This window comes from Sus scrofa, chromosome 18 (assembly GCF_054392235.1).
Source record: "Sus scrofa isolate SSC_HxYL_T2T_F1_AM1 chromosome 18, Sscrofa_HxYL_maternal_Yorkshire_Landrace_v2.0, whole genome shotgun sequence".
Taxonomy (NCBI): Eukaryota; Metazoa; Chordata; class Mammalia; order Artiodactyla; family Suidae; genus Sus; species Sus scrofa.
In genome coordinates, this window is record NC_139400.1 from 46,836,469 (window position 1) to 46,862,183 (window position 25,715).

At 47.1% G+C, this 25,715-nt stretch overlaps 1 protein-coding gene across 2 annotated transcripts in view; it reads right to left on the reverse strand.

The window, feature by feature from the left end:
* The window catches only part of EEPD1 (endonuclease/exonuclease/phosphatase family domain containing 1), a 122,959-nt gene extending 99,751 nt beyond the window's left edge, over positions 1-23,208 (reverse strand). Inside the window, exons 1-3 of one of the 2 annotated variants that reach the window (XR_014834246.1) lie at positions 22,785-23,208; positions 20,509-22,320; positions 17,770-18,326 (exon numbers count right to left, since the gene is read on the reverse strand). Coding sequence is in view for 1 of the 2 variants with exons in the window: in XM_013985720.3 (XP_013841174.2) it covers positions 21,264-22,141 (878 nt within the window). In the remaining variant the exon portion in view is untranslated. Of the gene's footprint in view, positions 1-17,769; positions 18,327-20,508; positions 22,321-22,784 lie in introns of those variants that run through there. The other variant, XM_013985720.3, reaches the window with a different exon arrangement.
* Positions 23,209-25,715: the final 2,507 nt, after the last annotated feature.

Below are 25,715 nucleotides of genomic sequence, written 5' to 3' on the forward strand. Positions count from 1 at the left end.
AGAGAGAGGTCCACAGGAATCTAGGTCAAACCTGACTGCAGTTCTTGGAGGACATCCTGGGAAAACAGGGGTGAATGTGGCTTGTTGTGAGGGAAGGACCTTGAAGGCAAAGCTCTTGGGAATATTCAGCAGCATGCCTTTCTCTGGAGGTGGCCATTTTGGGAAAATCTGGCCCCACCCATCAGTCAGGGCTGAGAAGCCCCAGGGCAAACAACAATCCAGATGGGATCACAGCCTCACCCCTCAGTAGACAGGCTACATAAAGAACCTCAGGCACACAGCAGCCCCTAATCCCATCCAGAGACTAAGCCCCACCCACCAGAGGGATTAGAATCAGCTCCACCTACCAGGGGGCAGGCATCGGCCCCTCCCATCAGGAAGCCTACAGCAAGCCCCCCATACCGACTTCAGCCACAAGGGGGGCAGACACCAGAAGTAAGAGAGGCTACAACTCTATTATATGTAAAAAGGGCACCACACCAAAAACCTATAAAAATGAAAAGACAGAGAACTATAACTCAGATGAGGGAGAAAGGAAAAACCCCAGAAAATCAGCTAAGTAATGAGGAGATTCTCAGCCAGGAAAAAGACTTTAGACTGTCGATGCTGAAGATGATGCAAGACATTGGAAATAAACTGGAGGCAAAGATGGATAACTTACAGGAAACACTAGCAAAGAGATACAAGATATAAAACTGAAACAAGAAGAGATGCAAAATACAATAACTGAAATAAAAAACTCACTAGAAGCAGCTAACAGCAGAATACAGGAGGCAGAAGAAAGAATAAGCGAGGTGGAGGACAGATTAGAAGAAATTACGGATGCAGAACAGAAAAGAGAAAAAAGATTGAAAGAAAATGAAGAGAGTCTCAGGGAACTCTGGGACAATGTTAAACGCACCAACATCTGTATTATAGGGGTGCCAGAAGGAGAAGAGAGAGAGAAGGGGACAGAAAAAATATTCCAAGAGATAATAGCCGAAAATTTCCCTTACATGGGAAAGGAACCACTCACTCAAATCCAGGAGGCACAACGAGTACCATATAAAATAAACCCAAGGAGGAACACACCGAGACACATAATAATCAAATTGACCAAAATTAAAGACAAAGAGAAAATCTTGAAAGCAGCTAAGGAAAAGAAACAAGTAACATACAAGGGAACCCCAATAAGGTTATCAGCAGATTTTTCAGCAGAAACTCTGCAGGCCAGAAGGGAGTGGCATGATATACTTAATGTGATGAAAGGAAAAAACCTCCAACTAAGATTACTCTACCCAGCAAGGCTCTCATTCAGATTTGAAGGAGAAATAAAAACCTTCTCAGATAAGCAAAAGCTGAGAGAATTCAGCAACACTAAACCAGCCTTACAACAAATACTAAAGGAACTTCTCTAGGCAGGAAAGAAAAGATCAGCAACAGGAAACAAAAATTCCACAAATGACAAGGCTCACCAGTAGAGGTATATATACAGTAAAGATACAAAATCATCCATGCACGATTATACCACCAAAATCAGAAATCATGAGAAGAGGTGGGTACAACTGCAGACACCGGAGATGAACTTGCAATTAAGAGAACAACTTAAAACAATCTCATATACATATAGACTCTTACATCAAAACTTCAGAATAACTGCAAACCAAAAATCTACAACTGATACACAAACAAGGAATCTCTGGAGAAGAAATATATCTCATAGTAAATAAGTGCATAATCCACCATGAAGGGGGTCATTTGACATCATTCTTGGAATGCTGAAGTCTTCTTAGATCTGATGCTGATTTCCTCCCCATCAAAGAACTTATGATAATTATAATTAAATAATGTGACTGTACAATTAAATAATACAGTTCTACAATTGTATTATTAATAACCATTTCTCTCCATGGTACAATATAAATCTATAATGTCTTGTTTATCACATCACCTAGAATGGTATAATGCCTTTATTGAAGAATCAATGAGATGGAACAAATTGTGAGGACATATTTATATAGTTACACTGTTTTTTAACCAACTTATGCATTTTATATTTTACTTATTTTCAGAGGGTGTATTATTTTTGTTATGCTTACCAGTTGTTATTCTTTTTACTATGCTATATAAAACATTTAATGGCATATAAGGCTTTCGTCTTATAAATTTTAGTTGCATAATATAACAATTTAATATAATGCTAATTTTTAAAGAGAAATTGAAATGTAATAGATAAAACTAAGTAGTAAAGATGAAAGCCATAAAATTGGGATAAAGTATAGAATACATTTCCTATTTGTCTCAGCATATTTTCCATTCCACTTCTCCAGTGGGAGTCATTTAATCTGTTTCTTAAGATCCATGTTATAATAATCTGTGTGACTATAATTGTGTGTAAATGTATGTATGTATGTTATTCTGCAAAAAAAAAAAAAAAGCATCTAAGCTCTACCCGAATAGAGAGCACACAGGACCTTCACGGAGAAATGAGGGAAGCTCTCTTAAAAGCTGCAAAAGCCAACAAGAATAAACGAAGAAAGACAGACGTTCCAGGAGAAGGGTGAGTTAACATGGCCTTGACATCAGAGTTCCTCCAACTTGACTGGTAAAGTCAACGCACCTCCAATCAGAAGTCCAACAGGATGCCTGAGAAACCCAAACTCATTCTAAAATTCTTACGGTTAGGGAATTTTTTAGTAGAGAAAACAAGGAAGGAGATTTACCTGAGCAGATGCCACGGTATCACCTACAGTAGGGTGAGGGCACAGGAGCACACAAGTAGACCATAAAATGTGAGCCATGCAGATGACAGAGGATGCTAAAGGTGGTGACACCTCAGTGGGAGGAACAAGCTGTGTGTGGAGGAGACGAGAAAAACAAAACAAAACAATTGGATCCCCACTCCACACCTACGCAAAGGCAGACTCCAGAGAGAGTGAAGACTTAAACATGAGAGGTAAGACGACACAGCGAAGAAGAGGAAAACTTAAGCGTGAACTTGGGGTGGGAGGGATTTGTTAAATAGCATCTACCTGACAGATTTAACCACAGTAAAATTAAGAATTTCTGCAAGCTGCAGCATAGGTCACAGATGCAGCTTGGATCCGGTGTTGCTGTGGTTCTGGTGTAAGCTGGAGGCTGCGGCTCCAATTTGACCCCTGGCCCAGGAACCTCCATATGCTGCAGGTGCAGCCGTAAAAAGAAAAAGAAATTAAGAATTTCTGTCATGTGCAGGCATCCTAGGCAAAGCTAACAGAGGTGACGGAGTGGAGAAGGACTCTGCAACCTCTGAGACCAAAAAGGGGACTGGCAGCTAGAATGTGCACGAACCCTTCAAAACAAGTGGAAAAAAGGCAACTTTAAATTTTACGAAATAGGCAAAAGTTGAGATAAGCTGTCCCCAAAGAGGAAATCCAAATGGCTGAAAGCTATACGAAGGACATGGTGGCCTCACTGGTAGCAGGGACCCCGAAGCAGACTGGCTCACCATCACCTGGGGGGATGACAGGTACAGGCAGCACGCAGGCCTGCATGTGGCCAATGTCTAGGCAGTGGTCAGGAGCAAAGGGCTAGGTGGAAACCACAGAAACACAAGGTTTTTGCAGAGGAAAATATTACATTTTTCAAAGATATGTCTAAGGACATATATTTAATGCTTTGCACTAGGAATCTCTAGGAGGGGGATGAAGAAGACAAGACAATTTTTTTTTTTTTTGGGTTTCTTTAGGCCCACACCCACAGCACAGGCAGGTTCCCAGACTACAGGTTGAATGAGAGCTATAACTGCCAGCCTACACCACAGCCACAGCAACACAGGATCCGAGCCACATCTCTGACCTACACTGCAGCTTGTGACAATGCCAGATCCTTAACCCACTGAGGGAGGCCGGGATCGAACCCGCATCCTCATGGATACCAGTCAGGTTCTTAACCCACTGAGCCACAAGAGTACTTCCCAGAAAAGACAATTTTTAAAGGAAACCAAGTGGGGCCTAGCACTGACAGACGAGAGAGTGTTATAAACTGAAGAGTATGATGACTCGCCTCTCCAGAGAGGGGCTCAACAGAATGAGTGAGAAAACCTCACACCTGTCATTTCGTCTGTCTGGGGCAACTGAGGCAGAGTCCTGGAGGAGGGGCTTCTTCAAGGTCCTTTCCTGGCCCAGAGTCCTGGGATCTGCAGATACTCTCCATGAACTGTCCGAAGCTCAGCTCTCACCACAAACCCTGGCAAACTGTACATTACATTTTGGCTTTGGGGGAAAACAAGTGCTAAAGTTCCATCCAAAACACATCATTTAAATGAGAAAATCAGAGGACACCAAGTGCTTCTCAAGGACAGTGTTACAGGCCCAGGGCAGCCAGCCCGCTCCAGCCAGAGTATGTAATGAAACACATCGAATGGAATTCTCCAGGTTCCTTCCCGGATTTGGGGGGCAGGGTGAGGGTGTTTCTGTAGGACGGTGGTCACTTTTTCCCATCACAAAGCAAATACTCTACGTTAGGCTCTGGTATGATGATCCTGCGACTGAGGGGCAAGGAAGGGGGGATACAGAGTGAAAAGGGAGTCAGCCCTCCCAAGTCTCGTATTTCATCAGCTCGGACACAGGTGTGAGAACAGTCTACCCAGATCTAGATAGATGGATCTCCAAAGAAGATGTGCAAATGGCCCGTAAACCCATGAGAAGTTGCCCCATATCAGTAGCCATTGGGGCAATGCAACTAAAACCCCTAATGAGATACCACCTCAGGCCCACTAGTCTGGCTATAATAAAAAAGAAGCAATAACAAGTGTCAGAGAGACCAACTATAATGGAAAAAAAAATCATGAAAAATAGCTACAAGGACATATTGTACAACTTGGAATATAGCCAATATTTTATAACTTAAGTGGACTAGAAACTTTAAAAATTGCAAACCACTATATTGTATACCTGTAACATAAAATATTTTACAACTATACATCAATTTTTTAAAAAAGAGTACTCGCCCAATCCTGCCCCCCCCCCAAATAAAAAACAAAAAAACAAACAAGCGTCAGAGAGGATGTGGAGGAACAGGAACCCTCCTATAGCGCTGGTGGGAATGTGAAACAGTGTAGCCATTCTGGAAAACAGTCTGCCAGTTAAAGACAGAGTTACCACATGACTTAGCGACTCTACTCTTAGGTATAAACCCAAGGGAAATGAAAATATACATCATGTAAAAACTTGTACAATAATGTTCATAGCAGCACTAGTCACTATAGCCCCCAAGTAAAAACCACCCAGATGTCTGCCAGGTGATGATGAGATAAAGAAAATGATGTATATCTATAAGATGGAATATTATTCAACCATAAAAAAGAACTCTACATGTGACAACACAGATGAACCTAAGCAAAAGAAGCCAGACACAAAAGGCCATGTAATTATTACATAATTTCCTTTATAGGGAATGTCCAGAACAGGCAAATCCACAGAGACAGAAAGTAGATGAGCAGTTGCCTGGGGCTGGGAAGAGGGGAGGGTTTGGGTTTTGGGTTTGGAGTTTCCTTGTGGGGTGACGAAAATGTGCTGAAGTAGTGGTGATGGTGGCATGACCCTGTGAATACACCATAAACCACTGAATTGCATATTTTGAAAGGGATGAATTGTATGGAATGGAAATCATATCTCAATTTTTAAAAAATTCCATGCCCCAAAGGCCTTAAATTCCTGACCTCACTGGATGACAAAACTGGATAATTTCCTCAAGCACCAGCTGGGTCCCACTCGAGGGAGCACCCTCTATTAAACTTGTCTCTCATACTTTCTAAATATAAAAAGGCTAGGAAAGAACTGCCCCCTTCCTTAATCTCCTGGTCCCACCTCTAGGTTTATGGATTCTCTGAGCCCAAACTCTGAACATAAAAAGAGTTTGGGCTCTGAGTAATTCTGCCTGGCTTTCAACTGCTGCTCTACACTTAGCAACCATGTGACTCAGGCAAGTTTACTTAAGTTGTTTAAGATAAGCTTCCTTATAGAGACAATAAGGTCCCTCTGTATAGCACAGGGAACAACATCCAATTTCCTGGGCTAGACCATGATGGAAAATAAAAAGAATATATATACATATATATATAGACAGAGAGAGAGAAAGAGAGAGAGAGAGGGAGGGAGAGAGAGAACGAGCTGACTCACTTGGCTGTACAGTAGAAACTGGCACGACACTGCGGATCAACTAAGCTTTAATTAAAAAACAAAACAAAACCAAAAAAAGACTCTGTGTGTGTATAGCAGAGACAAATCTACTCAATAGTCTCTATGGGAAAAAAGAATGGATACATGTACATGCAGAGTTGATTCACTTTGCTGTACACCTGAAACTAATGCAACACGGTACGTCAACTACACTCCAATAAAATTAGAAACAAATAGGAGTTCCCGTTGTGGCTCAGTAGGTTAAGAACCTGATCGGGATCCATGAGGATATGGGTTTGATCCCTGGCCTTGCTGGGTGGGTTAAGGATCCAGCATTGCCGAGGGCTGGGGTGTAGGCTGCAGATGTGGGTCGGACCTGGTGTTGCTGTGGCTGTGGTGTAGGCCAGCAGCTGCGGTTGGTTTCTCCGATTTGGCCCCTAGCCTGGGAACTTCCATCTGCCGTGGGTGCTGCCCTAAAAAGACAAAAAATACATTTCTTTTTTAAATAAAAAAAGAGACGTTTCCTTATGAGTAAGATAGGAATCATTCACCTACCTCACAGGAATGGTGTAAAGATTGAGTTAATGAATATAAAGGGCTGAGCAACAGCACATGGACAAAGTAAATAAGTCAATAGAAGCCAGGGGTCATCTCTCATTTCCGCAAATGCCTGAGTGTTGCGGTGCTGAAACTGGGCTGTATGTACAGTCTGGCTGTGCAGGGGGCTTCACAGAGACAATGACAACAGGACTGTGATGAGAGGGGAAACACATGCCAACGGTAGGCACCTGCAGCTAGGGTGCTTAAGAGCAAGTCAGGGAAAGCTGAACTTGAGCAGGCTTCACAGCCACCCTTCTGAATCTCCCCTTCCCTTGGTCATGCTAAAGCGCACAAAAGTTTTAAAGGGCAAAGCAGAGAACTTGGCAAAGTGGAGCTGCTGCCTTGGCAGGGTGGGTAGGAGGTTTCAGGTCACGGCTGGCATTTCAGGAGAAAACCAAGGACTGGCAAGTCGGGAAGGAGAGAAGTTCAAGAGAAACCAACCGCAGCCCCTAGGAGCAGGTGCGCACTTGTGGCGGCCCAGCCAGAAAGCCGTTCCTTCTGTCCTGCAGTCCGTCGCCCCAGGAACTCCACTGTATTGGCTCCAGCATTTAAACTGTTAAAGGTACTTGAAGTCATGACTGCTCTAGGAAAAACCAAGAGGAATGGGTTCCTCACAAATAGCCGAGGAAGTTCCTGGGCGATTTTTCTTCGACCGTCTTGCTGTGGGCTGAACTGTAATCCCCCCAGAGTCGTATGTTGAAATCCTAACCTCCACCACTTCACTGTGTGACTGTATCTGGATGTCATGAGAGCAGCCCCAATCCAGTAAGACTGGTTAGAAGAAAGGGAAATTTGGACACAGACAGGTACCAAGGGAAGACCATGTAAAAACACATGGAGATAACAGCTTGTCAAGGAAAGAAGCCTCAGAAGAAACCAACCCTGTGGAAACCTTGAACTTGGACTTCTAGCTTCCAGAACGGCAAGAAAATTAATTTGTTTTGTTTAAGCCACCCAATCCGTGCCACTCTGCTATGACAGCCCTAGCCAATCAATACAATCTTACCTGTAGAAACAACTGCTTTTCCTTCACTGAATTGAAGGGCATTTGGTAGGAAGGGTGATCATTTTCCCTCTCTGTGGAAGAAGCCTCAGGGCTGGGAGGGACGTCTGTGATTCAGAAGAACTACATCCATTTAACACAGCCTTTACCAATATAATCAGTCAATAAAAATACCACTGTTGTTTTTATGAACACAGGTAACTTTATTTGACATCAGGGGCTACGGGTGACCTTGCAGTCTCATCGCTCACTCATCACCCAGTTTCTTTCTATATCTTTCTTTGGTAGATCAATGACAAGAAATTCCTGATGTTAGTACATTAGATAAATTGTTGCCAAGAGTAATATTCTGAACAAGCATCTTAGAGTCTCAGATGTTCTTCCATTGCTCACAAGTTTAAAGGACAGAAGCAACTTTTCATTCCAAGTTGAACCTCTAACAATATCTAACAACTCCTTGCATTTTTATTGTAAACGTTGGAGGCATCAAAACTAACACAATGCAAGTTTACAATCCATTGCCTATGGTCCTGCCTAGCATTTAACAGAGCTCAGCCTGTGAGTACTGGGATGCCATGGTCTCTCACTCGGTTTCACGGGCATGGACATGAACTTAACCTGAGCAAAAATCAAACTTGAAGACTACATTCAGAACAGTTAAAAAAGAGGCTGCAGAGTTACAAACTTGGGAGGTGTTTTATACACCACCAAATCCAGTCTACCTGCTCATTAAGCTCCTCCTAGCTTATAATTATTCTTGAGTTTCACAAGCAGGCTACCTATGGCACTGAAGAAAATGCTAACGAGAACAGGTCTTAAGTCATACATTTTTAAAAAGCTCATTACTGGTTCACCTCCAAAAGATGCAGGAGATTTTAGGGGGGAGAACTGTGTCAATGAACTTTGAATTTATAACTAGTTATATTTTGGGGTTAATCCTCTAGAAAACATAATAGCAGGTCAGTAACGACCTGCGGTTGCTGCCTGGGGTCTACAATATACAATCACAGCAAATAACTGTCACTAAACTACAGCAACAATATAGCCTGGGTTAGGTACCTGTGCTCTTAAAAACACAAGGGATGTTCTCTTAGCCAACCCCTGCTCAAGGGACCCACCAGACTGTCCCCATTCCCTGTGTAAAACACGCTGAGGTCCAGACTCCTGGCGTGCTGAGTGCTCCTGGCCATCGGCTGTACACTTCCCCTCTCAAGTAGGGCACCATGTGCTCACCCAAGATCAGCGATGTTTGTCCCCAGACTTGTTTATTATGTCACTTGTGCATATTACGACCATCTCCTAAATGTGACATCAACTTCTGAAACAGGAGTGAGCAGTAAGAGAAGCTGTTTCTAAAAAAGGGAAGATGAATGTTTGGAAAGCCTCTATGAAAGCAAATGGTTTAAAGAAACTACTGTCAAAAGAGATGTGGGCAAGGTGATTGTAAAAAGACCAAAAAGTCATAAAAATATAGTATCCTGCACTCAGATTGCTTTGCAAATATCCTTGTTTCACACTGAACAAAGAAATACTGGATACACACACACACACACACACACACACACACACAGATCATGACTAGGAAACTCAAACCACGTTGGTGAAGGGAGCACCTAGTCTAGGATAAAGGCTGGGGTGATGAATAAAATACAAATGTGTGGAAAGGTATTAGTAAACTTAAGAGTAGCTTTTTATCACCAAGGCTTGGAGTCTAATTGACTGGATTATAATCTAAGCTCCACCTCTTAAAGGTGGGAAATTACTCAGCTTCCCTGAGCCATCTCTCCTGTCTCTGTAAGAGGGCTGATGACAATAAAGCTACTTGGCCCTGGACATTAGCCATGGAAATGATCAGGGTTAGCTACCATGGTTTTTGCTCTTAGTACAACTAATACTACCATAGTCATGGACACTGAAAATCCAATCACCGTTATGTGAGGGGAGGAACACAGTATTTTGCTGTTTAAAATGAGTCTTCAGGAGTTCCCGTCGTGGCTGTGGTTAACGAATCCGACTAGGAACCATGAGGTTGTGGGTTCGATCCCTGGCCTCACTCACTGGGTTAAGGATCTGGTGTTGCCATGAGCTGTGGTGTAGGCTGCAGATGTGGCCCAGATCCTGTGCTGCTGTGGCTCTGGTGTAGGCCAGCAGCTGTAGTTCCTATTTGACCCCTAGCCTGGGAACCTCCATATGCAGCGGGTTCAGCCCTGGAAAAAGACAAAAAAAATAACATGAGTCTTCAAATTAAAAACAACTGGGAACCACCCTGCAAAGAGATAGCCAGTAAAATGACATAGTGATCTGGAGCTGCAGGGACCAGGCACGTGAGGACAAAGCCTGAATCTACTGGTAGACAAGTCTAAAGCCTAACCACTGGCACTTTGAGGCCTGTAAAATTTTTACTTTTTCCTGTTTAAAATAGAGGGGTAAGAGTTCCCATTGTGGCTCAGCAGAAACAAATTCGACTAGCAACTATGAGGTTGTGGGTTCCATCCCTGGCCTTGCTCAGTGGGTTAAGACTCCAGCATTGCCATGAGCTGTGGCACAGGTCACAGATGCAGCTCGGATCCTGCATAGCTGTGGCTGTGACATAGGTCGGCAGCTGTAGCTCCAATTTGACCCCTAGGCTGGGAGCCTCCACATGTCTCGGGTATGGCCCTAAGAAAGCAGAAAAATAAAAAAATTTAAAATTTAAAATAAGAACAGAGGAGTTCCCACTATGGCACCACAGGATCGGTGGTGTCTCTGGAACGCGGGGATGGAGGATCGATCCCCCGCCTAGCACGCCAGCTTAAGGATCTGACGTTGCTACAACTGCAGCATAGGTAACCATGGCTTGGATCTGCTCCCTGGCCCGGGAACCCTATATGCTGCGGGGCAGCCAAAAAAAGAAAAGAAAAGAGAGGCTGCAAAAATATTTAAGTCAGACCGAATCTGCTTAATGAGAATACATTCTGGAGAAGGTTTTTTTCTTTTTTTAAAAAAAGAGAATTGGATCCGGATTTTCAAAAACAATGCATCTGTAACCTACTTTAAAAGATACCATGCTTTATGAGATCCTGCCCTATAGCACAAGGAAGTATATCTAGTCATATGTAATGGAACATGATGGGGGATAATGTGAGAAAAAGAATGTGTATGTGTACATGTATGTATATGTATGACTAGGTCACGTTGCTGTACAGCAGAAATTTGACAGAATATTGTAAATCAACTATAATAGAAATAATTAAAATCTTCAAAAAGTTAAAAAAAAAAAGACACCATGCTTTTAGCAGAAGCTGAGAAAGATAAAGTACCAATTTCACCCTCCAGCTTTTGGGTGAGCAAGCGGGACCGAGATCCCCAGAACATGATAAAAACCACAGCCCAAACGCACTCAACCTGCAGTGCAGCCACGTGAACAACATTCTCTTGGCTGCAGCATTATATTTCAGGAGTTTAGAGCACCCTTTAGATAAAACAATTAAGGGCCCAGCTTAAGAGCTTAATCAGGTAATGACTGAATCAAAATAGAATGTGCCGGAAACCCGGGCTCTTTGGGAACAAACAACCAGGAGTTCTTTATCTAATAGTTTGGTAGAAGGAGTCAGGACTTCTTTATAATGAAATGCTCACTCGAGCCCATCTTCCCAGGGCTTCTACCCTCTGGAGTCCAGCTGTTTGGCAGCTGTCAATCAAAACGTTACAATAAGAACTGCTGTCCAGATCGGGCCGTGCAGCCATCAGGCATTGGATCAGGAAGTTTCCGGGGTTCCTAAATATTTGTTGAGGACTACAAGCCTGCAAGTGGAGCCGGATATTTTTCTGGTATATCCTGGATGTTTTGCGAAGAGTCACTGGTGTGGAATTTCCAGTTTCACGATACTCGGCTACACGATACAACACACAGACCAGGGCGTCCATGACAAACACATCGAATTTCAGGGAAACGCATGATTTTATTTGTTATTGGCAGAGACCCTTATTAAGGAACTCTGGGATAAAATCTTTTGTAAGGTAGGGTAGTTTTGAAGGATAAATAACACACACCTGGACACCATTCTCTCTCTCCTGTGAGGCCCGGTGTATGGGAGCCCACCACTTCCGCCTGAACATTCCAGATCATGAGCCTGGTGGTGGGCTCTGTCGGGAAGTGACTCTGACTTCTGACTCCTCAGACAGCTGCGTGGCAGGGTGTGGGGAGGTGCCGACTCTCACCCCGATGGCCACCAGTGCCACTCAGGCCCCCAACCTCCCCTCCAGACTAACTCCTTTCCACCCACCTGACTTGGTCCTGTCCCTCTAACCCCCTATGCTGAGGTCTCCACCCACCTCCAGAGCAAGGCAGAAGGTACCAGAGCCCTGTGCGTGAACTTGACCTCTTCCTTCAAGACACAGTACCTGCTAAGTAACTGCGAATGCATCTCCCTGTGAGGCTGTGAGCTCCCTGGAGTCAGGGCTCGGTCTCCCAGTGTCCCGGACCTCACCAGGTAGTGGGCACAGAGCATGTGCTCAATCAACGTTCAGCTTAACTTACACAAATGTCTTTTGATGGAAATAGTTACCCCAAACCCCCCAAATGTGTCCTTGCTCTACATGTAACTGATACTAAATAGCAGAAGTGGCCTTATCAGATGCCCAGTGCATGGGTAGGTCATTCTTTGGTTTTGTTTTGCTTTGCCTTTTTTTTTTTTTTTTTTTTAGGGTGGAATTTTCGGCATGTGGAAGTTCCCAGGCTAGGAGTCGAATTCGAGCTGCAGCTGCCGGCCTACACCACAGCCACAGCAACGCCAGATCCTTAACCCACTAAGCGGGACCGGGGATCTAAGCTAGGTCCTCATGGATCCTAGTTAGGCTTGTAACCTGCTGAGCCACAACAGGAACTCCTGGTTAGGCCATTTAAGATGGCTCTTTTCTTGCTCTCTGCACTACCCTGCTTGACCAGCCCCTGCTGCCCTCACCTGACTACCCAGCCCTCTTAATTACAGGGTTTAAGTAGGTCCTGGCAACTGATGAGCCAACGTGACATCAATGCCCCCTATAAATGGTAGCCTCCTTCTCCCCGGAGCAGCAACGGCTGCTGCCATGTCCTGCCCACTGCACGTGGTGGGGGATAGTTCCAGAACCCTTTGTGTAAGATCCCCCGTCCAAAAAGCCACTGATGCCTCCGTTGCTGTCTCCAGGCTCCTTCTCCGGTCTCGAGGCTGGACACCCATAAGGATGGGAGGCCCAACACTGCGTCTGCACAGAGGACAGACCGCAAGGCCTTTTCCTCCATTGCCGTGGACCAAGACCCCACCCCTGTCCAGAGTGAGGCGACAGCAGAGTGGAGGGGTGAGGGCAGCAAGCAGCAGCATGTCGACACAATGCAGAGGCACTGAGTCAGCCCCGGGATTTCTTAACGCCTCTGAGGCTGTCTTCGAGGAATCTACCCAGTTAATCCCCACGATATCCCAAACACAGGCAGGTCTTTCCAGTTTCTGCCTCTCAAAGATCCTCTCATCCCCCCCACTTCCCCTGCTCCCCTGTCACCATTCCTTTCAGTCTTTATTCTGCAGCAGCCTCTCCACTCAGCTCCCGGGACCCACTCCAAGCGGCGCCCCCGGCAGTCAGAACAACCCAGTAACAACTAATTCATCAACCTCTGCTTCTAACCCTCTGTGGCCTCCTCCTGCTGTTTACATAAGAGCTGTGGCGGCCCCACCCACCTGGCCCTGCAACGCAGCCACCTGCCAGTCCGGGAACTCCGGCCGGGCTCTCTGTCTGAAACAAGCACTCTCTGGAGTTCCCGTCGTGGCGCAGCGGAAACGAATCCGACCAGGAACGCTGAAGTTGCAGGTTCGATCCCTGGCCTCGCTCCGTGGGTCAAGGCTCTGGCGTTGCCATGAGCCGTGGTGTAGGTCGCAGACGCAGCTCAGATCCTACATTTCTATGGCTGTGGTGTAGGCTGGCAGCTATGGCTCCGACTGGACCCCTAGCCTGGGAACCTCCATAGGCTGTGGGTGTGGCCCTATGAGGTCGCCCTTGACCCCCATCTACTCAGCAAGCCACCATCACCCTCAGCCATCACCACTGTAATTAGTTATCTGTGTACTGACTTATTCGTCTTCCTGCCTAACATGGAACCTCTAAGAGCACAGGCTGTGTCTTTTCCTACACTTTAGACCAGAGCCTGATACGGAGCCTGGTACTTGGGGCTCAAAAAATTTCAGCTGAACGAATGAAGAAGTAACAAAGGAATGAGAGTTTCTACTGTGGCTCAGCGGGTTAAGAACCTGGCATAGTATACATGAGGATGTGGGTTCGATCCCTGGCCTCACTCAGTGGGTTAAGGATCCAGCGTTGCTGTGAGTTGTGGTGTAGGTCACAGAGGTGGCTCAGATCCTGTGTTGCCGTGGCTGTGGCTTGTGGCGTAGGCCAGCAGCTGCCGCTCCAATTTGACCCCTGGCCTGGGAACTTCCGTATGCTGCGGGTACAGGCATAAAAAGAGAAAACAGTTAAAATTAAAAAAATAAATAAATAGGGAGTTCCCATCGTGGCACAGTGGTTAACGTATCCAACTAGGAACCATGAGGTTGCGGGTTCGGTCCCTGCCCTTGCTCAGTGGGTTAACGATCCGGCGTTGCCATGAGCTGTGGTGTAGGTCACAGACGCGGCTCGGATCCTGCGTTGCTGTGGCTCTGGCGTAGGCCAGTGGCTACAGCTCCAATTTGATCCCTAGCCTGGGAACCTCCATATGCTGCGGGAGTGGCCCAAAGAAATAGCAAAAAGACAAAAAAAGAAAAAACAAAAAACAAGGAGTCTCAGAGATCTTTCCACATCAGTGCCTAGAGATTCATGAATATGAGAGAGAGAAAGAGAAGAAAAGATGCATGCCAGTTATGCCTGCTTAGAAAAAAAAATAAATAAAGGAATGACTATCTCCTGGGACAATCAGTCCCACACCCACCACCAAATCAGATCCCAAATGGGCCCAGCTTTCTGGAAAGACAAAAGTAATGGCTTTTCCTTTGGTGAAATAAACCCTGTGTCTGCCCACCCCAGGCCTTCCCTTCACTCCCATTCTCCACTCTCGTTAATCCACAGGCTGGCTCCTGACCACCTTGCCCTTCTGGAAACCACCCAGAGCTCCTTGGCTCAGAAAACCGGAACTCTGCCTTGGAGTGGAGCCAAGGTCACAGACCCGCATTTGAGGGGCTGGGTGGAGGGGCCCTGGAGCCCTCTGGAGTGCTCTACCTCTGGCCAAAAGCCCTGTCCTTCGGAGGAACAAAAACAGGAAGGGAGCAGAGGCCTCCGGCGGCCTGACACAGTCCCGGGAGTCTAGGTAAAGGCCTGATGCCTGGCCAGCCTCGGCCCAAGATGGAGAGGTAAGAGCAGGTGGCCTGGGGGTCAGTCAAAGGACATGGAGTTTAGGAAGCTACATCTCCATTCCCTGCCCTGAAATGAAACAGATGCCTGGCTGCAAAACCTGATCCCAACATCTCCATTTCTGAAGGCCACATGGATGCTATTTAATCACTCTGAGCCTCTATTTCCACAGCTGTCAAAATAGACGCCACGGTTTCTACTTTAAGGGGGTCGTTGGGCACTTTGCCCCCAGATATTACATCTGACAGCATCCACCCACCGTTCAGGAGGAGCCCATTCTTCTTACAGGGAAAATTCACCAGATATCAGTCCTACTCAGTGACTTTCCAAAAAAAATATATAGGGTTCTTGAGATTGTTTGGAGGCTGAGCTGGACAAGCTGATTCACATCTGCTGATGTGGTTTAAAAACAAGCCGGTCTGACTCCTGATTTTAGCATATGCATGCACACAGCAGCCATTCAATAAGTGCTTTTCAATGAAGGAATCAAACGACAAGATGGGTGTGTCTGTATCAACCCTACTAATCACGTCTGATAAACCCAAATCTCTTTTTGCACAATGAGTGCAACTGCCAGGCACTACTTCACCTTATGCTTTGATACTGCAAATAGACACGAGACAAGGAAACAGATTCAGACCATCAAAAGGCTCAAGACTGATACTCGCATTCCCCCCTGACGGAGCCCAGGGGAAAACGTGCAAGTGGGAAGCTAAACCTCCCGGTTTCTTTTGTAGACTATCTGTCAGCTCCCACAGAGCTTACACTTTCAGAAACCAGGGGGACTTTTCAAAACAGACCAACTTCTCAGCAAAAAAACAAAAACTAGATTTTTAACCACCTTCTCAACATCACTAATCATCAGGGAGATGCAAATCAAAACCACAATGAGATTTTACTTCACACCTGTCAGAATGGCTATCATCAAAAAGAACACACAACAAATGGTGGGGAGGGTGCGGAGAAAAAGGGAACCCTTGTGCACTGTTGGTGAGAATGTAAATCGGTGCAGCCGCTACAGAAACCAGCATGGGAGTTTCTCAAAAAAAAATTAAAAGTAGAACTACCATATAATCCAGCAATTCCACTCCTGGAAGACGAAGACACTAACTCAAAAAGATATATGCACTGCAGCATTATTTATAATAACCAAGATATGGAAGCAGCCTAAGTTCCCATCAATAGATGAATGGATAAAGATGTTGGACAGATAGATGATAGATAGATAGATAGATAGATAGATAGATAGATAGATAGATAGATTAGACAGACAGACAAACACACAATGAAATGTTAATCAGCCCAAAAAAGAATGAAACTTTGCCATCTCCAACAAAATGGATGGACTTAGAGGGTATTACAGTAAGTGAATAAGTCAGATGGAGAAAGGCAAATTCTGTATGATATCACTTATATGTGGAATCTAAAAAACAAATTAACAAACACAACTAAACAGAGGCCAAGTCATGGATACAGAGAACAGACAGGTGGGTGCCAGAGGGGAGGGGGTAGGAGAGAAAGAGGCGAAGGAGTTAAAGAGACACAAACTTCGAACCACAAAATAAATGATTCACAAGTATGATACGTACAATGTGAGGAATACAGTTAACGATTATGTAGTATCTCTGTGTGGTGACAGATCATCACTAGACCTCATGGTGATCATTTTGAAATGCGGAGAAATATCAACTCACTCTGCTGTATACCAGGTACTAACCTAGGGTTGTAGGTCAATTATACTTCAAAAACAAAGACAAACTCTGAGAAAGAGAGATCGGATTTACGGTTACCAGAGCTGGGGGGTATACGGAGGAGGAATTGGAGGAAGGTGGTCAAAAGGTACAAACTTTTAGTTGTAAGCAGAACACATAGCAGTAGGGATGTAATATACAACATAATAAATATAATTAAGATTGCTGCATGTTATATACGAATGCTGTTAGAAGAGTAAATCCTAAGAGTTCTCATCGCTAGGAAAAAAGGTATTTTTTTCTCTGAATTTTGTATCTATATGAGATGATGAACATTCACTCTACTTCTTGGGGCAATCGTTGCATGAGAGATGTAAGTGAAATCGTGACGCCAGCATCATAATCTCCCACAGAGCTCTCCATCAATTATATCTCAATAAAACAGGAAGAGAAAAAAATAACCTTCATTCCGTAAGTGGGCTGCCACCACATTTTGCCAGGATATTTAGCAGAAGCAATCCTCTTTTAGTTTTGCTCCATAAATACCAAAAACAAGGAAAAAACACTGCCTAGGACTGAGACTTGGCAAAGGAATCTGATGAAATCCATCAGCTCTGCGCCACAGTGTAATGTCCCTGAAGGGGCCTGGTGACTGTATGATTATTGAGCGTTCTACTGTCCTGCCTCAGGCTTCAGGTGCAAAATAGTTTCTCATCGTGCATACACACTTGTCCACCAATGCAGCAGCAATGCAGGGCAGGAAAAGACTCTGCCTCATCAGAGTCCCACTCAGTACCCTCTAGTCTAAGAAAATACACCTACTAAAGCAAACCCACAGAAGGGAAAACGAGAGCCAGCTATTCCCTTTGCAAAAGTGCCCAAGGGTCTTATTTTGTTTTGTTTTTCATTAGTTACATATGGAAAAACAGAACTGGAGAGGTTAAGGAATTTCACCAATTTAACACATACGAGGTAGAGCCAAGGGTTTTTTTGTTTGTTTGGGTTTGTTTTTTGTTGTTGTTGTTGTTGTTGTTGTTTTTCTTTGCTTTTGCCTTTACAATGGATTTGCTGTAAGAAAATATTGACTAGTACACAATTTGGCAAGTGCCCTTGGTTAGGCAGAGTGTGGGATGCCTGAACAAGAGGCAGGATAAAGGTGAGATTCTTACAAAGCAGCAGGCTTGCAAAAGATATGGGTCTAAAGTCAGAAGGCTCTGGGTCCTAGTCCCAGGTGAGTCACTAATGAGCTGAGGGATGGAAGCAAATCATTTAACTTCTTTAGTTTTAGTTTCCTCACCTAGAGATGGAGACTCATTAATAAAAACATGCATTACCTACTTCCCAGAGTTACTGGGGAAATCAAATGACTACAAAAAGCTATTGGAAAATATGAAGGCACATCCAGAAGTCAGGCAAGCCATGTATTTCATATATATAAATATATAGATATGGAAATAAGAGGCACCTAGAAAATTACCTGCATCCATTCCTTTCTTTCTTTGCTTTTTACGGCTGCACATGCAGCATATGGAAGTTCCCAGGCTAGAGGTCGAATCACAGCTGCAGCTGCCAGTCTATGCCACAGCCACAGCAATGCCAGATCCAAACTTTATCTTCAGCCTATGCCGCAGCTTGTGGCAATGCCAGATCCTTAACCCACTGAGCAAGGCCAGGGATCGAACCTACATCTTCACGGGGACTATGCCTGGTTTTCAACCTGCTGAGCCACAATGGGAACTCCCACCTGCATCCATTCTTGCTCAAACGAAATGTATTTCCTCTGACTAATACAAGGATCACTTAGAACGTGAGAGATTTTTGTGAATCAGGATGATCACAGCCCTTGGAGCATGTGGGCTGCTGTTTTGAGGACACATGGTCCATTCTGTCACAGCCAGCCATCTTTCAGTGCCTAGGACAGTCACACAGGCAAGTGGATCTATTCCAGTTCTGCAGGGGGTCAGGCCCTAAGCCAACTACTTCAGGCTTACCAGATACCAGCAAAGTGCTTGGAGTGCCCAGAACACCAAATGCACTGTGAACAGGCAAAAGGAACCAGCCACCCCACGGGACAACACATGTGGCCAAGTGTGAGACTGTGATGGGGACCTAGGTCACATTCAAGGTTACTTCAAGATGTTCTCTCCTACACCCTTATGGGTTTGGGATAAGCTCTTCCTGCACCCTTACCTGAGGACAGTGGTTCAATGTTTTCAGTAAACCATCAACCCACTAGGAAATCCAAAGAGACACAGGACAAACACTTCGTTGGACAAGAGTTGCTGGCACTCTTCCCTGGTGTGCCCTGGGCTGCCCAGGTCTGTGCTGGGGATCGGAGCACACTCTGAGGTCAGCTGCTTCCTGCTCACTGTCCCATCTTCAACCCTTCAGTCACCTGTTCTAGAAGCTGAATAAGTCCCTCAAACTCTGGCCAGACAGAACATCATACGGTTGACTAACTACAAGGATGATGGGAACACTCAAAGAGAACAGTCCCTAGAAAGCTCTGTCGGGACTCACATATCTTGTCAGAAAAGCCAGTGCAGGGGAGGGCGCTTTACAGAGCGACCCACAGGGCTGGCTGTCTGCCGAAGCACCGTCCAACGGGGCTCAAGCTTACTGTGCATCAGAACTACCCTGAGGGTGCGTGAAAACATGGGAACCCAGAGATTCTGAGTCAGCTGCTGACACGGATGCTGGTCCAGGGACCACGCTTGAAACATCTCTGTCACGGGAAGTGGGCAAGGGCTACCCAGTCTGTCATTCCCACTGGGGCAACTTCAGATCCTGATTCGTCCTCCTCTGTCCCCCAAACTGAGCCTTAAGAAAACTCATGATAGGAGTTCCCGTCGTGGCTCCGCAGAAACGAATCTGACTAGCATCCATGAGGATACAGGTTCGATCCCTGGCCTCATTCAGTGGGTTAAGGATCTGGCGTTGCCGTGAACTGGGGTGTGGGTCACAGACGTGGCTCGGATGCTGTGTTGTGCTTCAGCTCTGATTCGGCCCCTAGCCTGGGAACCTCCATATGCTGCGAGTGCAGCCCGAAAAAGACAAGAAAAAGAAAAACTCATGACAGGAATTAAACAGCCGTCCCTCCTCCTCCTCCTCACTTGTCCTTTTCCCATCCATACACCCGTGCAGCTATGGATGATGACAACAACTGTCAACCATTCCTGAGAAATATCTCCCAGGACTGAGTCCAACTGTGCACAAGATGATTTTGCAAAAGGAGTGAGTTACGTTGCAACACAGAGGACCGTGCAGGAAGACCACGCAGGGGTTCCCTGGGTCCCAGTCCCCAATCTGGTACAAGGTCCCTCAATCCTCAGGGACAGGAGCATGCCACTGGGACGGTGCCAGGGAAACTTGGTGACCCGGCTTTCTCCTCACTCATTTATCCGGATCCTCTGCCACAGCGCACCGTGATTTCCCGCTGAGAACTCACTTCACATCACCCACTGCTGCCTCGCCAGCCTCACCAACAACCCGGCGCAAAAGAAAGCAGCCCAGTGGCCCAAAACATACAGCAGCTCTGGCGGGCGCCAGGGCAAAAACCCTCCAGACCAGAGTCAGAGGGTTTCTGACCTGGAAGGGACCATTAGAAACAATTCTTTCCTTCCCACATCTGCTTATGTTATATAATACACTATTTCACTGAGGACAGGAGTTACTGCTACAATGATATTGTTTGGTTTTTGGAAGGGTTAACAGAAGTTCCTACAGAGAACCCTGTTGACAATAAGGTAAACACGCAGTGATTTTAAAAAGCCCATTCTACCACCCCATTTCTTTTATGGCTCAAATGGGAACAACTGGCCAATATTCACCTCACATCTGCTTGGCCTTTCCTGGCTCTGGGACAGGAGGGGTTACATAGATTTGGGGCTGCAATTGTGGGCCTAGAAACCAACTCCGGGCTAAATAAGGAAAAAGAATGAAGAGTGATTCATTCACAGCATTTTGGTAAATATACACAGTGCGTGTGTTTGCAAATACCTGATCGTTAAGAGGATCTTCTGCACACAAATAGGTACATTTGGTGGAAGAAATGTGACTTTGCCTCCCAAGAGAAAAAAAAATCCAACTAGCTCTTCCTCACGTGCAACACCACAATAGTTTCCAGGCTCTGAGTTCCTGATCTGGTGTTAAATCCCATGAAATCCTGTGAACTGAACATCATTCTCCAAAGCAGTAACACCAATACAACCTCCACTTACCCCAAATTTAGGAAGTGACCTCAGATATACCACGTGCAAGAAACAAACCTCAAGCCCAGACAGCTGCATGCAGAAAATTCTGGAGCAGAAAGAGAGTTCAGCCGCTCAGAATACGGCACAATATTGGCTGGAGCCTCAAGAATACTGACCAAAATCCTACCCCCCCCCCCCCGCCCAAAGTCCACTCATTTGCACGCACAGATGAGGCCACGCAAGAGCTGCCTTCACACCCAACGCACTTAGTGGTTCCTGAACTTACCTGTTTTCCAGGAGCGTCATGCACACCACCTCCCGCACCCCCGGGTTGTTGGCCTTCTCCACTGAACAGCCCTGCAAGTTCCAGGTGGCCAGCCTCAGCACAGGCCGCCCGTCCCTTGTGCCCCCAAAGGCCTCCACCGAAGGCCGCGTGGAGATGATCTGCGTAGGTCCCCCTGGCGGCAGGTCCAGGTCCTCACTCTGCAAGCTCAGCGAGGTGGGGCTGGGGTGAGGCTTGGCGGTGAAGGTCAGGCCCCCGTTGGTGTGGGTGGACGGGGGCCTGGACCTCTCGGCAAACACCTGGTGCCGTATCCTGTCCAGGAAGGCGGCATTGATGCCGCCCATCCTCACCAGGTCCTCGACGCTGCGGAAGGGTCCGTGCTCCCGGCGGTAGTCCACGATGCTGATGGCCATCTTCTCCGTGAGGCCACGCACGCTCATGAGCTGAGCGGGGGTGGCTGTGTTGATGTTGACGCGCGGGGTGAGGGGCACGGAGGTGGCCAGGTGGTGAGGCTGCTGCTCGGCCAGCAGGTCCCGCCTCAGGGAGCTGGGAGAGTGCTGCGCGGAGCTGCCCTTGCTGCTCACGCAGATCTCGAACTTGACCTGCTCCAACTTGGTGGCACCCACGCCACTGACCAGCGCCAGGTCCTCCACCTTCTTGAAGCCACCAATGTACTCGCGGTACTCCACGATGCTGCGTGCCACTGCACGCGTCACCCCAGGCAGGGTCATCAGCTCCTCCTCCGTGGCGGTGTTGATGTTGAGCCGCTCCTGGTTCACCAGGATGTTGCTGAAGTTGCAGGCAGCACTGAACTTGCGGCTATGGGACAGGTCTGAGGGGTCCCGGGGGATGGAGCGGTGGCAGCCCAGCGTGCTCCCCATGGCCGGCCAGGATCAGGGGCCCAGGAAGGCCTCACCACCGCAGAACTCGCTGGCTAGAGAAGAAGCCTGGTAGACCTCACAGACGCAGAAAAAGGTAAGGTGAAGGAGTCAGGGCACGAAGTGGGCACCACAAACACTAAATCTCCATGCCCAGAGTGTTCACACTTTCACTTGGCCACCTGGAAAACAAATAAATAAAAATACAAATCGATTGACTCCGTGAATCAGTTGGCATTAGCACGCCAAACTAGAGCTGGAGTCCTTGGCCAGGAGTCCAGCGCTGACGCCTGTCCCGTGAACCACTGAAAACACACACACGAGGGGGCTGGCCCAGGAGGATTTTCCGCTGGTGAGGTCCAATTTTCATCACATTACGATCCAAACTGCTATGAACCGCTCCTCTTGGAAAGAGACCTATCCCCATCGGCCTACACCTCTTGTCCCTGCCTCTCTCAATTCTCCCAGCCCTGGGGCGCTACGGTAGCCCCCGTTTGGGTTCTCTGGCGGATGGGAGAGCGCGCCCCGTCCCTTGCGCTGACACTCAGCACCACCAGCAACTTGGGAATTTCGCCCTCACTAGTGCGGGCAAAGAGAAGGGGTTTATCGCCCCCCATCAGACCCGCCGCGGGTCCCCGCGCCCCACCTCAGAGCCACTCCTCCGGGCTGTTCTCCTTCCACCTGCGGCTCCGAAGCCTGAGCCCAACCCGGGACAGCGCGGGGCCCCAGTTTTCAGCCCTAGTGCCCACGTGGGGGCAGGTCAGGGATGGGCCGCAGGATCTCTCCCACGCCGCTTCGGGCCACGGGTCCCAGCTCTTCCTGCTGGAGAAACTCTCAGAGTCGCTCTCCCAGAACCGGCAGGAGCTGCAGGGCTTCGCGGAGGCGGCAGCGGCGGTGAAATTCGGCTCCGCGGCAGCACCAAAGCCTATTGCTGCACCAGCGCCGCAGTTGCGTTGATCCAGGCAAAAAAGTCCTGCTCTCGCCTCGAAAGCGGGGTCCGCAAGAACCGCGTCCAGACCCCAGCACCAGAGCCACGGCTCCTGCTTGCTGTCGGTGTCAAAGCCAAAGTCCCGGCCGCGACGCCCGCGCCTCCGCAGACACCACGGCCACGCCTCCTCCCGCGCGCCAACTCCTCCCCGGGACTCGGAGGGCACGTGGGGGCGGGGCCCGAACGGGAGGACCGGACCCGAGAGCGCGGAAGCCGAGAGCGCGGAGGCGGGGTCCTGGAGTGCGAGGGGTGGGGCCACGGAGCTCAGGGGTGGGGCCAGGACGAGAGGTGGAGGAATGCGAGCCTCCGGAGTGTGAGAGGCGGGGCTGTGCTGTGAGAGGGCTGGCCCGAGCGCATGCGGGCGGTGAAGGAACACGGAGGGAGGAGGCGGGGCCATGGTGGGAGGGGGCGAGCCCCTGGAGCGCGGAGGCGGGATTGAGACCCTGAAGAGGCGGGGCCGACGCCATGGCGGTTGCGGCGGGTCACCCGCAGGATGTCCTAGGGTCCAGAGCCCAGCTTGCTGCCGGGGGCCCAGAGCTGGCTGTGCTGGATAGAGGCTTTTTAGTCTCGCCCAAGGCGAGACCTGCCCGGCTGCCTTTCGGCGGGCGGCACCCAGGGGTGCAGCAGAGGCGACTGGGCTGCCAGCCCAGTTTAGTCCGCTTTGGGGCGTGGGGACCGGACCAGGGCACTTGCAGTGAGGGAGGCACGCCTGCGGCTCTGGGGCCTTGCTCAGTTCTGTCTGAGAACGTTAGAGAGAGGACTGAAGGGGATCTTTTTAAACTTCTGTCCTGCGCTTTCGGTCTCCTCTTTTACTCTGGAGTATTACCTTTGCACTGCTTACAGAGAGATGTCCTCAAACAACCCTAGTAACTCATTGTGCTACTAGGAGAGGGCGTGCACCACCCATTAGAGATGTGTTCGCTTAGGTCACGTAGTTGCTCATTTGCATGTTTAGCACTCTGAGTAAATATGGATATTTTTACATCTAGTCATTAAGGAGGGAAAACTTGCTAGTTGGAAAAGGAGGCTGCTTCCTGAACTTCAGAACAGTTTTCAGATCAAACCACTTTAAGGACAATTTGATGACAGGTTAAAGAACATGCTGCATTACAGTGGCATTACTGAGGTAGAGTACTTGATTACACAAACTATGTGGTGATACCATTGCATACTTTGACCCTGGGTATTCATCTGTATTCAACCTCTGAAGTTTCATCACCAAGCAATGTGACCAATGCTTCTTTAAATTCCCCAGGCTAGGTCAGCAAAAACTAAGCCTCAAGGAAGGCAGAGGTACCTCAGATGTGAAAAGACAGCAAGCCAAGCCTTGGCAAAATGTTACTGCCTTTCTGACTGTATACTAGTCAGGATTCCTAATTGCAGGTGACAGAAATCCAATCATACTAGCTTAGACTCCCCTCCCCCCAAAAAAAGGTTCTTGTGCAGAAAAGTTAAGGAATAGATCCTACCTATGTCATCCAGCTCACATGATGTCATCAGGACCTGGTCCCTCTATTTCTTCCACTTGCTCCCCTACCCCAGCACTAGGCCACATTAAGCTACTCCTTTCCTCCTGTGACCCTTCTGTGATAAGGGGAAAAAAGAAATGTTTAATCAGGAAAATCTCTTCAGAGGAGGGAAGAATCTTTGTTGATCAGAAGGCCATGATGAGCCTTTGAGGCTGTGGATGGACAGCCTGAGGGCATTGCTAGTGGGCCAGACATAGATATAACACCTATTTTATTATCCAAACCAGAACACTTTGGAGGTTAAGAAGGACACTCTTAACTGCACTGACACAACAGGCATCCTCTGGTTTCATTCCCTATAAACCTAAATATGTGTTCCCCCTTTTAGAAATGAAGCCAAGAGGTATCTAAACTGCCATGCCCTAAAACAAACAAACATAAACCACAACAGGAAAGCTAAATTTAAAATGACTGATGATACCAAATGTTGGTGAGGATGTGGAGCAATTGACACTCTCATACATTTTCCCTGGGAGTGTGAAAAGGTACAACCACTTTGGAAATCAGTTTGGCAGTTCCTTAAAGAGCGAAACATTCATCTGCCATACAAGCCAACCATTCCATTCATAGGTATTTACCAAAGAGAAAGGAAAGCATAAAACCCATTGTCTTATACATGAAACTTAATTGGAACTTTGTTCCAAACTAGAAACAATGCAAATCTACCAGCAGAGAATGGATAAGCAAATTGTGATATATTCATACAATGAAATACTACTCGGGGATAAAGACAAACTGCTAATACCCACAATATTGAAGAATCTCAAAATCATACTGAATGAAAGAAGTCATAAAAAGCCATAAAAAAAGAGAGCATATTGTATGATTCCATTTATACAAAACTCTGGAAAATATAACCTAATCTATATAGAGAGGATGAAGATCAGCAGTTGCTTGGGGATGTGCTAGAGGAATGGATTAAAAAAGGACACAAGGAAACTTTGGGAGATGATGCACATATCGGAGGTGCCATGGTTTCACAGTTGCATGTATGTCAAAACTGACGGAATTGTGTTCTTTAAATATGTGCAATTGAGTGTACTTTGATATACCTTAGTAA